Here is a 15,194-nt window from a genome sequence, read left to right as displayed (position 1 = left end):
TGGATTGATGCAACAAGTGCCTTGGATGCATGGGCTGAATATTGTAAAATTAGCCTTTGGCGGTGAAGATTTTAATGTTAGTGAAACACTGTTGTCTTGTTACTTAATCATGTTGGTGCATGTAATCTGTATAGAGAAACACCAGTTTGATTCTGGAGAAGGTAAATTGTGCAGAGATACCATCTAGAGAAGTAACTACAACTGGCTGCTATCTATCAGCCTATCTATTTTTGCTTCCTGATGATTCGAAAACTATCCTCAACCTGTCTTGTATGTGAATTCACAAACTGCAAATATGGGAAAATGAGTTATACGAGTTGTGTACGCAAGCAAATACATACTCAAAACTGCTATTTTTCTGTTGACGGTTATTCGGTTAGACTCTTGAAAGCATCCCAAGTTGAGTTAACTAACCTCTAGTTTAAGCTCTGCCTTTGTCGCATGCACTCGTGAAAAGCCAAATTTTGAAATCCTCTTCAAACTCCAATTGGGGACCTGTTGATTGGTGATGAAGGATAAGGTTAGGCTGTGCTAAGGAAACATCAATTTGCTTTATTTTGCATGAGAAAGGGAACTCACAAAGGCCGGGAAGTTGTCTAAACTAAAGCCAGCCATGCCAATAACTGCCTGCACAGGTGCTTTGTAGTTACTGTGATCATATGTGTCTATCCCATTTGCATCTTTGGTAGGCATGGCCAAGCATTTTGCTCTATACACAGAACAGCTTCTCTCGTAATTGTGAACATGGCCAAATAGCACCAGATCGACCTAGTTAATGTCAGCAAGGTCAGATGTTTTTCGAAACTGGCAGCAACTAAAACCGGCCAAATTTGATAACTTGTCCAAGTCAAATACAATTGCTCACCTTGTACTCCAGCAGCAATGGCTCTACGAAACCAGCAAACTTTCCGTCTACACTTAGCAAATCGGATGAGTACATAGGCCTGTGCCTGAAATTTATTGTCACAATTGGTTACATCACTTGTTAAGAAATGTAATATTCAGTGCTGAATGAACCTTAACTTACCCTGTAAAGACTAACCAAGGTGTTCTCCACCTATCAACTGATGCCATGTCCTTTCTCATCCATTGATACTACAACAGGACAATACATCAGTTGCATAAATCTGCAGAAAAAGAAATATCGAATTTAAGACGGTGGAAAAGAAATTCTCTTTACCTGTTCAGAACCGGGTGACCAATCATGCTCGGTTGACATGACTACAAAGTGAACACTTCCTTGCTCTATGGAATACCATGGCTTATCTTTTGCTGAGGTTGGCATTGGAAAGTAGGTCTCGTAAGCAACTCCACATTCTCCACCTGAGTCAGGAGTTCCATACAGGGCTCCTGTTCCTATGTAATCCCTGAACAGGGTTTATAATATTATCCCATAGGAGAGTTCGACATATCAAGAGAGCTAAAGTTTACGTGTTAAAAAGAATGAATCACCTTTCATGGTTTCCAATTGCAGTCATGTAAGAAACTCGAGACGCCAGCGGAGTAATTTGATGAAGGAAAAAATCCCATTCGACTAAAAATCCTGTTGCATAGCTTATATCTCCAATGTGGAAGATGGAGTCTACACTGCCAGATTTTACTTCTTCAGCCATAGCTTCAACCACTGATATAGATCCTGGCTGCATAAAAATATTATCACTACATTTGTGCTTCTGCTAATGTTTTTTCTTCCTCCAATCTTGTGCAGTAATATAATTGAATGGGGTTAGTTATAGATAAATTTTACCTGAATGTAGTGTTCAGCAGAAGCATCACGAGGAGCCTTTCCCATATCACCAAATGCAAGAAACCTTACTTCATTTGCTCCTCCAGCAGGTGGAGTCCGAAACTGAGTTTGACTACTCCAGCCAACTAAAGCACTGAATGAGAAGAATAATCGGGTCAGTTGGATATAAATAACTTTCCAATGTAAGTAATTCCAATTAAAAGATGCATGTTTTTTTTTTTTCTTTAAACGATGACATCTACATGGTTGATATGGGAAAATGCAGTACCTTCCATATCTGTAGGTGTAGTTGCTTGAAGGCTTGAGTCCAGTCATGACTGCTGAATGAATATAGCCAGGGTCATGCCACCCGAAATCCTTGGCTGGACTTGGAAGAACAGAACCTATCGATTTTAGAAGAGTCGCATGGACATTTAGTTAGAAGCAGATGAGTTTGGCAGGCAGTATAGCAAATTATCAAATGTTCAGGTATTTGGAAATTCTTGAATGGGAATAGGGTTGCAAGTTGAAATTACAAGCAGACACTCGACTGACTTATAATTATAATAGAATTGGAAAATGAGGTACTCACTGCACATATCCTTTTGTGAGAACGTTGTAACTTGTGAGGCCACTTTCTTGCCATCTCCATATTCTACTTGTTGGGGTTCTTTACTCCCACTAACCCATGTTACTTTCATCTGCATCAAAAATAATGATCTAAAGTATATGTATATATTCTTATTTTTCTTAAGCGGTAAATAGGATCTTGAACAAGAACACAAGCAATGTAACAGCAGAAAGATGAGACTTACAGATGTTGCAGTTGAATCTATGCTAGAAATATGTCCATACAATGGGGAGTTTGGATTGGTAAATTTCAAAGGAGCAGACCTAGCCAAAATGCAAGGACTCTCAAATCCACCAGCAAAGAGCACAAATTCAATGTCAGTTCTGATATTGATGACATGAAACTTTATTGTACCACTGCAACTGGTCACTACACATTTCTTGTTCTTGTATTTCTTGCATTCTTGTTTCTTGCAGCTTAGATAGTGCGGATCATTGCTCACATATTCTGCCTGCCAATTCCATGACTCTAAATATTTAATGAAGAAAAGAACAACTTAATTTATTATAATTTTTTTGTAAATAAATGTTTTCTATCTCCTCAGGTTATTTCTTACTGTTAGCTAAAATAGAACCAACAACAAAAGAGGCTTGCTAAGGCACTGTCTTTAAGGATTTTCTGGACCCCACCAGTATATGGTCTATCTTAAGAAGCAACCATATATGTACAGTGAAGTTTCTTAAACACTGTAAGAATATGCATTAAATGTTTAGATGTTGAATCTAGTGATGGCATGGCCCCAATTTCAATTCCAAGAGTTCTGAGTGTTACATTTATTTTCATTAGAAAGGGAAAAGGGACAGTAAACATATCCGGGTTAGAGCTGACTTAGTATAAAGACACAAGTACCCTAAAAAAGCTTAACGACATGCAACTTTTCAACTAATTTTAGTACTCAGAATAAACCATACGATGCCCAAAACCAGACACAGAAACGGGCTCAGCATTACCGGAAATCAGCTTTATTATATAAACAGAAAATGAGTCAAATTCTTGTCGACATTTGGAATGTGTAGGACCCCATATATTATATAAGCATACATTAAGGCATCAATATATTTTATATGAATTATGAAATATATTAACACATGTTCATAGATAGTCAGTCTATCAAAAGATTTAATCATTTTCAGAAAGGAATAACCAGAAAAATGATTGCCCACAATGTCTTGGTTTCTACTCTTTCAGGTTGCCCATAATGTGGGGGTGCTAGATTTATTGGCATGTTTTTTTTCTTTTCTTTCTTTTGTAATTTCTTTTGTTAGTTGCTACTTTTGTTCTGAGAAAATTAACAATTTTCTTTCTTATCTCCTATACTTGTATCATAAAATAAGAAATTCTTTTGAATATTCAATCGACTAGTGAACGAACGATATCTATTTTAAGTGTTTCATACTTGAATAAGAAGAGACTGATATATTTCATTAATCCAACAGTGGATAGAGCCAAAAAAAATAAAAAATATTTTTTTGATAGGATTAAAAAAAAAAAATTTCTAAAAAAGAAAGAAAGACGAGGAGTTTTAATAAAATAGTTTTAAAAAATATGAACATTGATGATACAAACCTTAATTAGCCTTAAATAATTAAGGAATAACATTTGAGTGGTGAAAAACTTCTCCCCATTGTGGGATCTTTCCAATAATTTCTATCCTAATAATGTCAAGCTTTCTATAAACACACATTTCTTTCTATAGTGAGTCAGTCTTGTTTAGGTGATAAAATCGGAAAACATTGTCAATTAACATAAAATAAGTCGACTAAATATCATTCTGTTGTTCATAATTATCTGAGTACTTCCTAATCTCATTCAAACGTTAGCCTAATTAACTTGTGATGCAAACAACGTTACGTAATACAACATCATTTCCTATATGTTACTGTAACATTCTTTTCTTTTACTTCCTCTCGAAATAAGAATAATATTACCGGAACAAATCACCAGTTTAATTTAACATTAATTTGGTGCGCACCTTAACAGGATAATGGCAGAGTAGAGGAAGATCGCCGAGATCACCAGTCTGTATGTATTGGATTTTGTTGAGAGGACAATCCGAGACGCTGCAGACATACCATATATATAAACATATGTTAGAACAAATTATATACATAATGTTAATGTTAATATACATAATGTATATATAAAACTCTTACTCAGAATTAGAAGGTGATATCATGGCAACCCAATGATCTTTTGAAGGATGCAAAACTCCACTAACTGTTACACTCACAAATTCTTCGTTGGAGAGGGTGTAATTATGATTATTATTATTATTTCCTGAGGTGACAATCTTGATTTGAAGATAAGGATTAGAGAAAGAACATTGAGTCAAAGCTCTTCTATTTAGCACTCGAAAGCTAGATATCCCCGTGTAATTTCGGTGCTGAATCGTGGAATTCAGGATCAAAGGAGGCAATGAAGAAGAAGAAGAAGAAGAAGGTAACGTAATGGCTAGAATGAAGAAAAGCTTGAGAACCCAAGAACAACTCCAGCGTTCCATGTTAAAGTGTGTATAAGGTTGAGGTTAATTCGGATTGTGCTGTTGCTTTGTTCTTTATGTAGAGGGTTGCTATTAATAATATGACATTTTGGTTACAGAAATTTGGATGGTAAGTACTAAGGGAAATAAAATTCTGATGAATTAATTGTTTTTGTTTTGTCTGAATTTGAGGTTTGATTGTGAGGCGGCTTCGATTCTGTATTTATGGCATTTTGCTAAATTTAAAGTGGACATAGTTTTGGTTTTGGTTTCTTAACGTAACATTGTTGGTTATGCTGATGTTGATAACAAAGAGGCCTAACTGTCTATTTCCTGGCTTTTCTTCTTCCAATGCATATTTTGCTTCCTTATCCTTCTAAGCCATGACAACAATAATAATAATAATAATAAAGTGAATGATTATTAAATATTTGTAAAATAAAAATGACATAAAACTTGAAAAAATAGTTGCTTGATTAATATTGATAAATATACCAATTAATACCCATGCCAATATATGATATTGTTTTCCTTTTACAAGATTATCAAATTAGAAAACTTCATGGTATTTAAAGAAACAAAAACCCAAAGAAATAATGAGAGAGAGAGAGGGATTGGGGAAGTTGAATATTTCTGCTCCCTAAAGTCTAAAAAGCATGAAGATGTTGTATGTGTGGTGAGCTCTACTTGCATGTGAATTTCCCTTTTTTTTTTTAGACTAACATATATTGTGGAGCATACATAATTATATTTTAAAAATAAATTAAAATGTTAAAATCGAAAAATATGTGTTACTTTTTTTATTTAAAAAGATATATGATTTCTCAAACGGATGTTAAAATGTTAAATCACGGAATAATTACTCATTCGAATATGAAAGATCAATAATTATTAATGTGTTTTATGCTTATAAACATAAACTTCAGATGGAGAATCCACATGTATGAGTATAGACAACTAGTGCAAGAATTTATTCAGGGAAGACAAAAGTGATGACATCCCAATTTTGAATTATAATTTATAATTTAGAAACTTGTATATGTTTACATTTCCAGAGGTTTTATATATGCATGCACCAATTTAAGAAATGGTGTTTCATCTTTCAGGTTGTTCCACATGGAATTTAATGTTGTTGTTTTCTTTTTTCCCATATAAAATGGGACTTCGTGGTAGCAAAACCTCTCAATTGGAATATGTTTTAAGAAGGGTCAACAATGATATTTTCTTTTCCCTGCAGGTACGTCTGAAAGAGATGACTGTGATTGAGCAGAAATCATCTTTTGTCAACGATTAATACAACATCAAGGAAATAATAACAAGTTTATATTCAACATCCAAAATGGTGAAACTGAGGTAGAAGCTGCACAAGCAAAGAGGCTTAAAATGATACCAACATGTCAAGTGATTCAATTCAAGAAGGACAAGAAGTTAATATTAGGTGTGGCTCATGTTTTACAGAAGAACTTGATGACTTTCTGCTCCCGCCCATGTTTTGACATGATCTCATGTCTTTCAAAGTGGCAGAAAGAACAGAAGCCTTTAACGGCTATGAAAAAGAAAGAAAGAAAAAAAAAAAAAAGAGTGCTGAATACGTGTTGTTTCCTTGTGCAGCTCAAACCCATGAGTTCATTTCTGTTGGGCCATTTTGAAAATTGATATTTCAACTTGGGCTTGTTTACTTCTGACCAAATTCTCTACCTATACTCGCCTCAAACAGAATTCCAACAGAAGATTCTTTTTATTTATTTTTGGTTTGATCAAAGAACAGAAGATGATTATGGGACATTATGCTCAAGAATATTAAGAGCATTGGTGTCTGTTGCCTAAGGATATAAAATCAGAATTATTTAGTGGATATGGGCTCATCAGTTGGTCCATATATACCATTATTATACTTGCTCAACATATCAGGCCATTACCTAATTACTAGGGCTTCTGCCTCCTTCCTGAAATTCGTTTCATACTCTCATATATTCCTCCTTGGCATCTGCCTTAGTTCAGACTATTCCCTCCAAAACTAAACTAGAAAAATATGCTAAAAAAAGACTTATAAATAAATCAATCTAGCAAACATTCTTGTGGGTCCTTTTCAGCTTTTGTTGTTACCTGCACAATCTGCTGAGTTTACTTAAAAGTTTATAGTTTAACTTATCTGAACAGGAAATTCCCTGCCAAAACATGCTCCTGGCACCACTAGCCTACAAAAGAATGTGTTGCCTTGAAAACACCCCCCACTCAACTTTGTTTAGACCGACCCCCTTCAAGACAAGAACCCACCTTTCATAGGAAAATACCAATTTTACATGTCTTTCTATGTCACAAGCTAATTAATCTTAACCAAAAAGCATAACACAATAACCTAATTCTAGTTAACCTTTCTCTTTCAAAGATGATACCTAGACCTTGAAGAAAACACATCCCCTCATGTCTTTTATATAATATAGCTTTGATCGATTCTGATCAACCACCTACCTAAATGATGAGAAAACTAATTCTTGGGTAGATAGAGTCAGATCACGATTTAATTGGCTGCTCTAAGTATTGACATAAAAAAGAAAAAATTTGAGAGACCTCTTTCAAAGTTTGGCATACTTTTGCTAGCCAACAACCTACCTACAGCAGGACTGTATCAAGCACTTGCTTTATCTAATTTACAATTATTGTTATTATTTTAACTTTTAGTATTATGAATGCAATTCTTATAGATGAAAATCTATATAGAATCTCGATAATTTAGAATTATATGATTACTATTTGAATAAAATAAACTTATGTACTTATGCTAACAAAATTAATTTTATGACATATCAACAAAATTTTAGTACAAGTAATAAGAGACATTATATATACACCTCAAGATTTTAGTAGAACATCTCTAGAGCTCAACTTCTACACATACATATATATATTTTGTTGGATTATATTGAAGTTCTCTGATAAGATATATTTGATGAAAGGGTGTTGATAAGTGAAGGAGACAAACACAAAACCCTAGTTTGACTTTCGATCTTTGGCAGCAAACATAAACCCTAAATAGTATCATATGCATGTCAACAGCATCATAGGTAATATATAAGAGATGATGCTTTGAGTTGTCTACTGATGATGTATAGAGTTAGCCAGTCGGTGTCTTATTAAAATGGCCAAATCTTTATTATATACCAGCCCCCCCTTCTTTAAACAAAACCAAAAAAATTAATCAATGTACTAAGATCATCTTTACATAATTATTGCGGTGGGGATTACGAAGATGGTTTAGGAGGTATAAAGTAGTGATTCTGCAAATCGCATATTCCTACTAATATTTTCTACCCATAGAAACATGAGCCTGTTTCCTATCAATGTTTTAGTCTTTGGTTTTTATTTATTTATCAAAAGAAAAACAAAAAGAAATGATGGGATCAGTGCATTTAGTGCTGTATGATCATACCCATATTATTTCTTAGTTCACATTCAACATTTATGCTTCCAATGACCCTGTTTCACGTGCTTTTCCATCTGAATTAAGACATTATTCTAATTACAGCAGCACTAACTTATTGTACTATGCACACAAATATTTATGTTGAACTAGACAGTACAGTAACCACAATCTCACGTGAGTCATGGTTCTAAATGGATCATCACCAAAGAAGTGTCACCAGCCAACAAAAATCCTAATAAACTGCACTAATGCTAACTCAATGGATAACTAACATGGACTGCTGCTGGCCATTAGCCCTATTATAAATAAATAAATAAATAATCTTTATCCCCATCTCACCAAGATCACAAAAGAAAGTGAAAAACAATAAGATATGGGTAAGTGAGTGGGTATCATATAAATGCTGTTGGAAAATCCACTACTGGATTCAACATATCTAGTATGTGGTGTACCACTAGGCTGTGATAATAATTAATTATTTAATTTTGTTGATTAGTTTATAATTGTATTGCAGATGATAAAATGAAGCAGAAGCAGTAGTAAAAATATGGTGGGAAGGTATGTTATGGATAGAAATGACAAGAAGCTCCCACCAAACCTAAAGTTTAAAAAGCAATGCTATCTACTACTTGTGGCTTTTCCCAAAGCTGCCTTTGTCTGTTTGTCTTGATGTAAGAAGGAAGTACCGAGTGGATGGTCTAATGGTCTGATGCATTTGAAAAGAAGACAAAATGGTGGTTTTGTTGGGACTTGTTAGAGTCCTTGCAAAATGCCCACTAGGCAACAAAAAAGAGTGTTGTTTTGTTTTGTTAGGGCATGGTTGGACTCATCTTATGTTTTAGCATAATACCAAGTTTTTTGGCCAGCTCTTATTCTCCATCCACTTCACATAATGACAAAAAGAACTCAAAACTTGGAATTACACACACAGAGATAGACAGTTGTAGTATTTTCCATCTGAGAGGGAGAGGGAGAGAGAAACTAGGGTTAAAACTGTAATCCAAGAAATTCCATATTCTTCTGATCACTCCAAGGGACAACAAACACAAATGACGACAAAAACAACCTCTTGTATTGTCGCCAACGCAGCCATGGAAAAAGTCCTTCAACATAACGCCTTTATCTCCAAATTTCACTGCTCACTTCTGCAACAACAAAACCCTAACCCTCCCACACTGAACAACAAGCTTTTCTTAACCCACTTTTCATGGACTAGGAGAACTAGGAACTCCAACCGAGATTTTGAATTTCTTCAGGGGTTTTGTTGGGTTCTTGGTGAATTTTAATACCCACTTGTCAATTTGAATTCACTCTTGTCTTTTAACAACTTTCTCTGGTAATTCCTCTGTCTCTGTTTTATCAATTCGATTGCACATGCACACACAGCTATTTGATTTCTCTTCTTAAAAAAAAAAGAAATATTACTCAAGTCGAGCTTGCTTTAAGTTTTTTGTGAAAATATCGTATGCTCTGTGCATGAAAGTTGAATTCTTTTTGTTTGTCGTGTAGTTTGGTTTGATATTGGAAAATAATGGAACTATAGTTTTTGAATTGATTAAGTTCGTTTAACACTCTATTTGGATACTGAGGAAACTTTGAGATTCATTTTCTTAGTTTCGAAAGTAAAGAAACAGGATAATTCTCAACTGAGCACTGTATCTTTACTTGGCTAAACAACCGTCTTTCATTTATAGCTCTTGTTTCACTATTCTCTGCCACTCAGCAACCGAAGTGAATGTTAAGTTTCTGGCCTCAATCATTTTTCTTTTTCTGTTATTGTGATTCATCTAATACTGTTAAAAGATTGGAAGTAGAATCACTATTTTGTTACCTGCATTTCTCTGCAGTTAGATACTCTGCTGGAACCACCAGGCTTTGGCTTGGTAGCCTGGGACATGCTAGTTCCGCTATGGCTCTCCGTTTTGAGTGCCTCCTCTGTCCCACTAACCCCTCTAGCATGACAATGTACTTATCTCTAAATTAATAAATAAAACACTGTTGGGTTAGTGAGATTTATGAAAGCAAAATAAATTATATTCTCAAGCTAATCAGCTCTTGTCGTTTTTCTTTGTGTAGTCTGATAAGTTATGGGAGCTTTCATAAAATCATTAATTCTTTTATTGTTAATTGTTCTTTTGCTTTTATTTCCTTGGGGTTGTTATTTTTATTATAGTCTTGGACAAATGTTAATATTGATTAATATTAATCTTCATGAGAATTGGATTGATTATGTAAATATAAATGCTATATTTCTGTTTTGCAGGAATGGCTCAAGAAGATGGAGCGTCATCTGTAACTTCACCACCAGTTCAGTTTTTTCCCTGGATGTCACTTTCCCCAGGATACGGATCACCATACCCATGGCTGAGGGAATTGAAATCTGAAGAGAGAGGTTTATACCTAATCCATCTTCTTCATGCTTGTGCTAGCCATGTAGCTGCTGGTAGCGTCGAAAATGCAAATATTTGCCTTGAGCATATCTCTCACCTAGCCTCTGCTGACGGTGATACCATGCAGCGCATCGCTGCTTACTTCACTGAGGCACTCGCTGATAGGATTCTTAAAAAAGGTTGGCCTTGTTTGCATAGAGCCCTCACTTTCACAAAAAAATATTTGGTGTCTGAGGAAATTCTTGTTCAAAGATTATTCTTTGAGCTCTTCCCCTTTTTAAAGCTTGCGTATGTGATCACGAATCAGGCCATTGTAGAAGCAATGGAAGGAGAAAAGATGGTACATATTATTGATCTTAATTCATTTGAGCCTGCACAATGGATAAATCTGCTGCAAACATTAAGTGCACGGCCAGAAGGTCCACCCCATTTGAGAATTACTGGTATTCATGAACAGAAAGAAGTTTTAGAGCAAATGGCTCTTCGCTTGACGGAAGAAGCTGAAAAGTTGGATATACCGTTTCAGTTCAATCCTATCATGAGCAAACTAGAGGATCTAGACATTGAAAGTTTGCGTGTTAAGACAGGAGAAGCTCTTGCTGTTAGTTCTGTACTCCAGCTACATTCCCTCTTGGCAGCCGATGATGAACTCCTTAAACAAAAATCGCCAGCAACAAAGAATTCAAAACCTAACCACTTTCACATACCTTTGCAGATAGGCAAAAACCAGCGCACATTAGGTGAATGGCTGGAGAAAGATTTGGTCCATGTTTATACTGCAAGTCCTGATTCAGCATTGTCCCCATTATCTCTAGCTCCTTCACCAAAGATGGGTAGCTTCCTAAATGCACTTTGGGGTCTTTCACCAAAATTGATGGTAATCACCGAGCAGGAATCAAATCATAATGGTTTTACTCTAATGGAGAGGGTCACAGAAGCATTGAACTTTTATGCTGCACTTTTTGATTGCTTGGAATCTACTGTATCAAGACCATCAATAGAGCGACAAAAAGTAGAGAAGATGCTATTAGGGGAGGAAATTAAGAACATCATTGCTTGTGAGGGCATTGAAAGAAAAGAAAGGCATGAGAAGCTGGAGAAATGGATTCTAAGGCTTGAATTGGCTGGGTTTGGGAGAGTTCCTTTGAGCTACCATGGTATGTTGCAGGCAAGCAGGTTGCTGCAAAGCTATGGGTATGATGGATACAAGATCAAAGAAGAGAATGGATGTTCGGTTATTTGCTGGCAGGATAGACCCCTTTTCTCAGTATCTGCGTGGAGATTTAGGAGGTATGATTGAGAGATTATTGATTGCTTGCAGATTGTGCTTTTCTTTTTACCCAGTTTCATGTATAAAGGATGTTAAGGTTTTGTCTGCAATTGCATAGTGTTCTTATACATTTTCTTCTTTTTTTTTTCTTTTTTTTTTCTTCTTTTTTTTTAACGGCTCTTTGTTTGCCCATGTAGTTTCTTTTCTGCATCTATAGTAATAATAGAGAGGAAAGTTGATTGATTTACTAGTGGTCGGGCTTCTTGCATTTGCTTTTCAAAAGTTTGAATACAGCATATTCTTCTATAGTTTTCATAGGATATAAAACTAGAATCAATTGAAATTCTTGTAAATACTTGAAGGTTAGTCTCTAGCTACAATCACACATGATCGTCATCTAAATCTCACAAATCATAGAACTCCAAATCTAAAGTCTTCGTCCATCTCCTAAAACTGACTCAATGGTGGCCTATGTCTGATTATTAGCTGAGTACACTAATATCATTTTGAAGTTCAGTTTGATTTGCAGTACATGGTATTCAGTAGGTCACAACAGAAACATTATACTGAAAAACAGCCTCTCCAGTGTTTTGATATGCTGAAATTGTCCTTGCCATTGCCTAGTCTTGAGCAAACCGGAAAAGCCACTACCTTCAACTACCGGCATTCTTCTCCTCTCTGTATTAACTAGATTCCGACCAAGAACGCTTAGTGCACTTCCATTGTATATTCCCTCATCAAATGCAAAATTCATAACCATAAGCTACTCAACATCATGTTGAGAAGCAAAACTGCACGTTCCCTATGCTCTTCCCATGAGCTTCCTTCCCCTATCAATGGTGAGTCTGATGATGATAGTGCTGCTAAAGCTATTGGCTGTCTTGCTTGCTGCTCTAGCAATCTCGCTATAGTGCAAATGAGTCTCTCAAGTGCTTTGTGGAAATGGCTCAAGGGAATTGCTCGTAGAATTTTCCATTAACACTTCTACAGTCTTGAGGAACCGATGATAAATAAACTGAAAGAGTAGCCACAGTGGTAAAGTTTTTCATCTGTGCAGATTATTGCTTGTGCTTGGTGTTTCCTCAAAAGCAAGCACTACCAGGACTAAAGATCGTCTTGGTCTTTAGTAGCTCAACGTGGGAATTTAAATTGGCTACCCTATCCTGGCCTAATTAATCTAAGCAGGCATTCTTCGTTTTCAAACATTACTCTGAAGTGAACGAATTGGGCTAGTTTAGTAGCCAAATACATGTCTTCCAGCATAAACATCCAAATTATCAATATTTACATCTATGCAATCTGAACTGCAAAGAAATGCCAAATTCTGCAAGTTCTGGTGCTCATTAGTTAATAACTTCTCTTTTACCATTTTGGAGTGAAGTGCAGAGGTCGGTGGTGGTGTGAGGGGTCAAGATGCAGCCATTATTGCATATATGGCCAAGGTCCCAATTCTGTCTCAGCATGCTTGCTTCCTGCACAATCAACGCTTAGCAGCCTTTCTTCTGCAATGCCGTAAAAGCTTTCTCTGCTTTTCCAAAGTTGAACTGTTCTTTCTATTATACTATAGTGAATGATTTCTACCAAATGCAAGATTTTATTTATTTTTTAATTAGCTTTTACAAAATTAAGAAAAAAAAAGAAAAAAGAAAAATACAAATAATACTAGGAGATCAAGAACAATTAACTTAAAACAGATTAGGATATTGAAAAACTAGAACTACGCGGCCAGTATTGAAGCAAACCATGAGATACGAAATACGTGAGAAGAAAAAAGAAAGGGAGTATGATAGTGTCATTAGTAATGTGTAACATAGACATCATATTCAACAGTAGCTGCCTCTATGTCCATATGAATTGTATGTGCCAACGCATAGCCATGAGCAAGCTTAAAAGCCCCACTCCCTCCAACAATTGGCATTTCTCTCATGTCATCAAGAACATGGTTCCTCCCCAGGATACTGATGCTGCTTCCATTATATTCACCTTCTGTAAATGCATAATTCAAAACCATTAGCAATAAGAAATCATTCTGTGCTGCCATGGCATACATTCCCTGAGCTCTTCCGATCAGCTTGGAAGTAAGTTCAGGCCCTTCTGTCAATGGATCATCTATCATCATTGTATTGCCGAAGTTAGTAAGGCTACTATCTGGGGGTCCAGCAATTCTTATAGCAGTAGCATTCTTTCCAGCAACTATATCATGGAAGTAGAAGTGTAGGTGCGTGGTCTTTTCTTCACGCTTTATAGCTATGCCTTCAGCTAACTCCTCATAGAAAACTCCACGACTGAGGGTGAAAATTGATGGAAACAAGATGAAATAGAGGGTGAAAAGAGTGTAAATGGCAAGAGCAGCCATTGTTGAGATTGCTCCAAGTCTGTTTACAGGAGATGGCTAGAATGATTGACCTTTTAAGAAGGTGCTGGCTAGCATTGCTGCAGTTCTAAGAAACCTTTTTCCTCATGTACATCTTCTGTTTTATCGCGAGAATGATTGATTTTCATGGTTTCTTCAATACCAGGAGTTTTCATTCCTTTGAAGCAAGAGTTTCATGCTGCAATCAACCAAAATTACAGGTTATTGTACAAATGCATCCACCGTCCATTCCTAACTAAGGTGTCTAATTACGTAATGCATACATCTGTAACGATATTTAGCTTCTGCATTGCTCAGGTCAGGTGCCTCAGATCCTTAGTATTTCAGAGTGAAGAAAAAACAAATGATAATCATAATATGTTGTTAACAGAATAAGGGCATGTTTTTATTTTGTTAAAAATAAGCGTAGGAATTAGAATGGAAAATGGTTCATCCCCATTGAGGATGTTGGTTCGGCCGAAAATGCACCCGGAATGAGAGTCCATTAGCCCATGTGTGGGAATGACCCCATATCAATCAAATTTACTTTCACACTGGAATTAAAAAGAAACGCATTGAACCCCTTTTTCTTTCTCACATCCTTATTTACAGATTTATAAATTTTACTTAATTAAGTTAAAAAGAGAAAATCGTACAATCTATAATTGATGCATAAAAATAAAAATTACATAGAGTATTAATTTTTAATTCTCATACTGCTGAATTCTGCTCGATTTCAAACCTTTGAAATGATCAATTAATCATTCTGCTCAAGTAATATAATAGTCTTTGCTTAGGGAGAAGTGTTATCTATGAGATTCCATTCTTCTCCAGTAATTCTCTTTGGGTGCTGATTAAGCTAGCAAGGATACGTGGGAATCTTTCCAAACCAGTACCTCACCAATGACCTCAGAATAAGTT

At 35.7% G+C, this 15,194-nt stretch overlaps 3 protein-coding genes across 4 annotated transcripts; 1 reads left to right on the top strand and 2 right to left on the bottom strand.

The window, feature by feature from the left end:
* Window positions 1-4: 4 nt before the first annotated feature.
* Window positions 5-5,115, bottom strand: LOC8260708 (probable inactive purple acid phosphatase 27). Its single transcript, XM_002513063.4, has 13 exons — window positions 4,511-5,115; window positions 4,330-4,417; window positions 2,542-2,808; window positions 2,319-2,427; window positions 2,016-2,130; window positions 1,748-1,880; window positions 1,453-1,640; window positions 1,181-1,367; window positions 1,028-1,095; window positions 866-950; window positions 580-768; window positions 415-495; window positions 5-287 (listed from the first exon to the last, which is right to left on the bottom strand). Exons 1-13 carry the CDS (start codon window positions 4,855-4,857, stop codon window positions 225-227), a joined length of 1,920 nt encoding a protein of 639 aa, XP_002513109.2. The 5' UTR covers window positions 4,858-5,115; the 3' UTR covers window positions 5-224.
* A 3,837-nt stretch (window positions 5,116-8,952) lies between these two features.
* On the top strand, window positions 8,953-13,638 carry LOC8260706 (scarecrow-like protein 3). Of its 2 annotated transcripts, none has more exons than XM_002513061.4 (3): window positions 8,953-9,596; window positions 10,524-11,940; window positions 13,302-13,638. In XM_002513061.4, exons 2-3 carry the CDS (start codon window positions 10,526-10,528, stop codon window positions 13,492-13,494), a joined length of 1,608 nt encoding a protein of 535 aa, XP_002513107.3. In that variant the 5' UTR covers window positions 8,953-9,596; window positions 10,524-10,525; the 3' UTR covers window positions 13,495-13,638. The 2 variants fall into 2 exon arrangements, with proteins under 2 accessions (XP_002513107.3, XP_015570998.3); XM_015715512.3 differs by having other exon boundaries at window positions 8,956-9,596; window positions 13,307-13,568.
* A 49-nt stretch (window positions 13,639-13,687) lies between these two features.
* LOC8278005 (dirigent protein 1) lies at window positions 13,688-14,639 on the bottom strand. The gene has a single exon (XM_002513059.4). The coding sequence runs from the start codon at window positions 14,274-14,276 to the stop codon at window positions 13,716-13,718; it is 561 nt and encodes a 186-aa protein (XP_002513105.2). The 5' UTR covers window positions 14,277-14,639; the 3' UTR covers window positions 13,688-13,715.
* Between the last annotated feature and the right edge of the window lie 555 nt (window positions 14,640-15,194).

The sequence above is a fragment of the Ricinus communis genome, chromosome 9 (genome assembly GCF_019578655.1).
Source record: "Ricinus communis isolate WT05 ecotype wild-type chromosome 9, ASM1957865v1, whole genome shotgun sequence".
Lineage (NCBI taxonomy): Eukaryota > Viridiplantae > Streptophyta > Magnoliopsida > Malpighiales > Euphorbiaceae > Ricinus > Ricinus communis.
The sequence above is the reverse complement of the archived record's forward strand: the minus strand, read 5'-3'. Positions and strand labels throughout refer to the sequence as shown.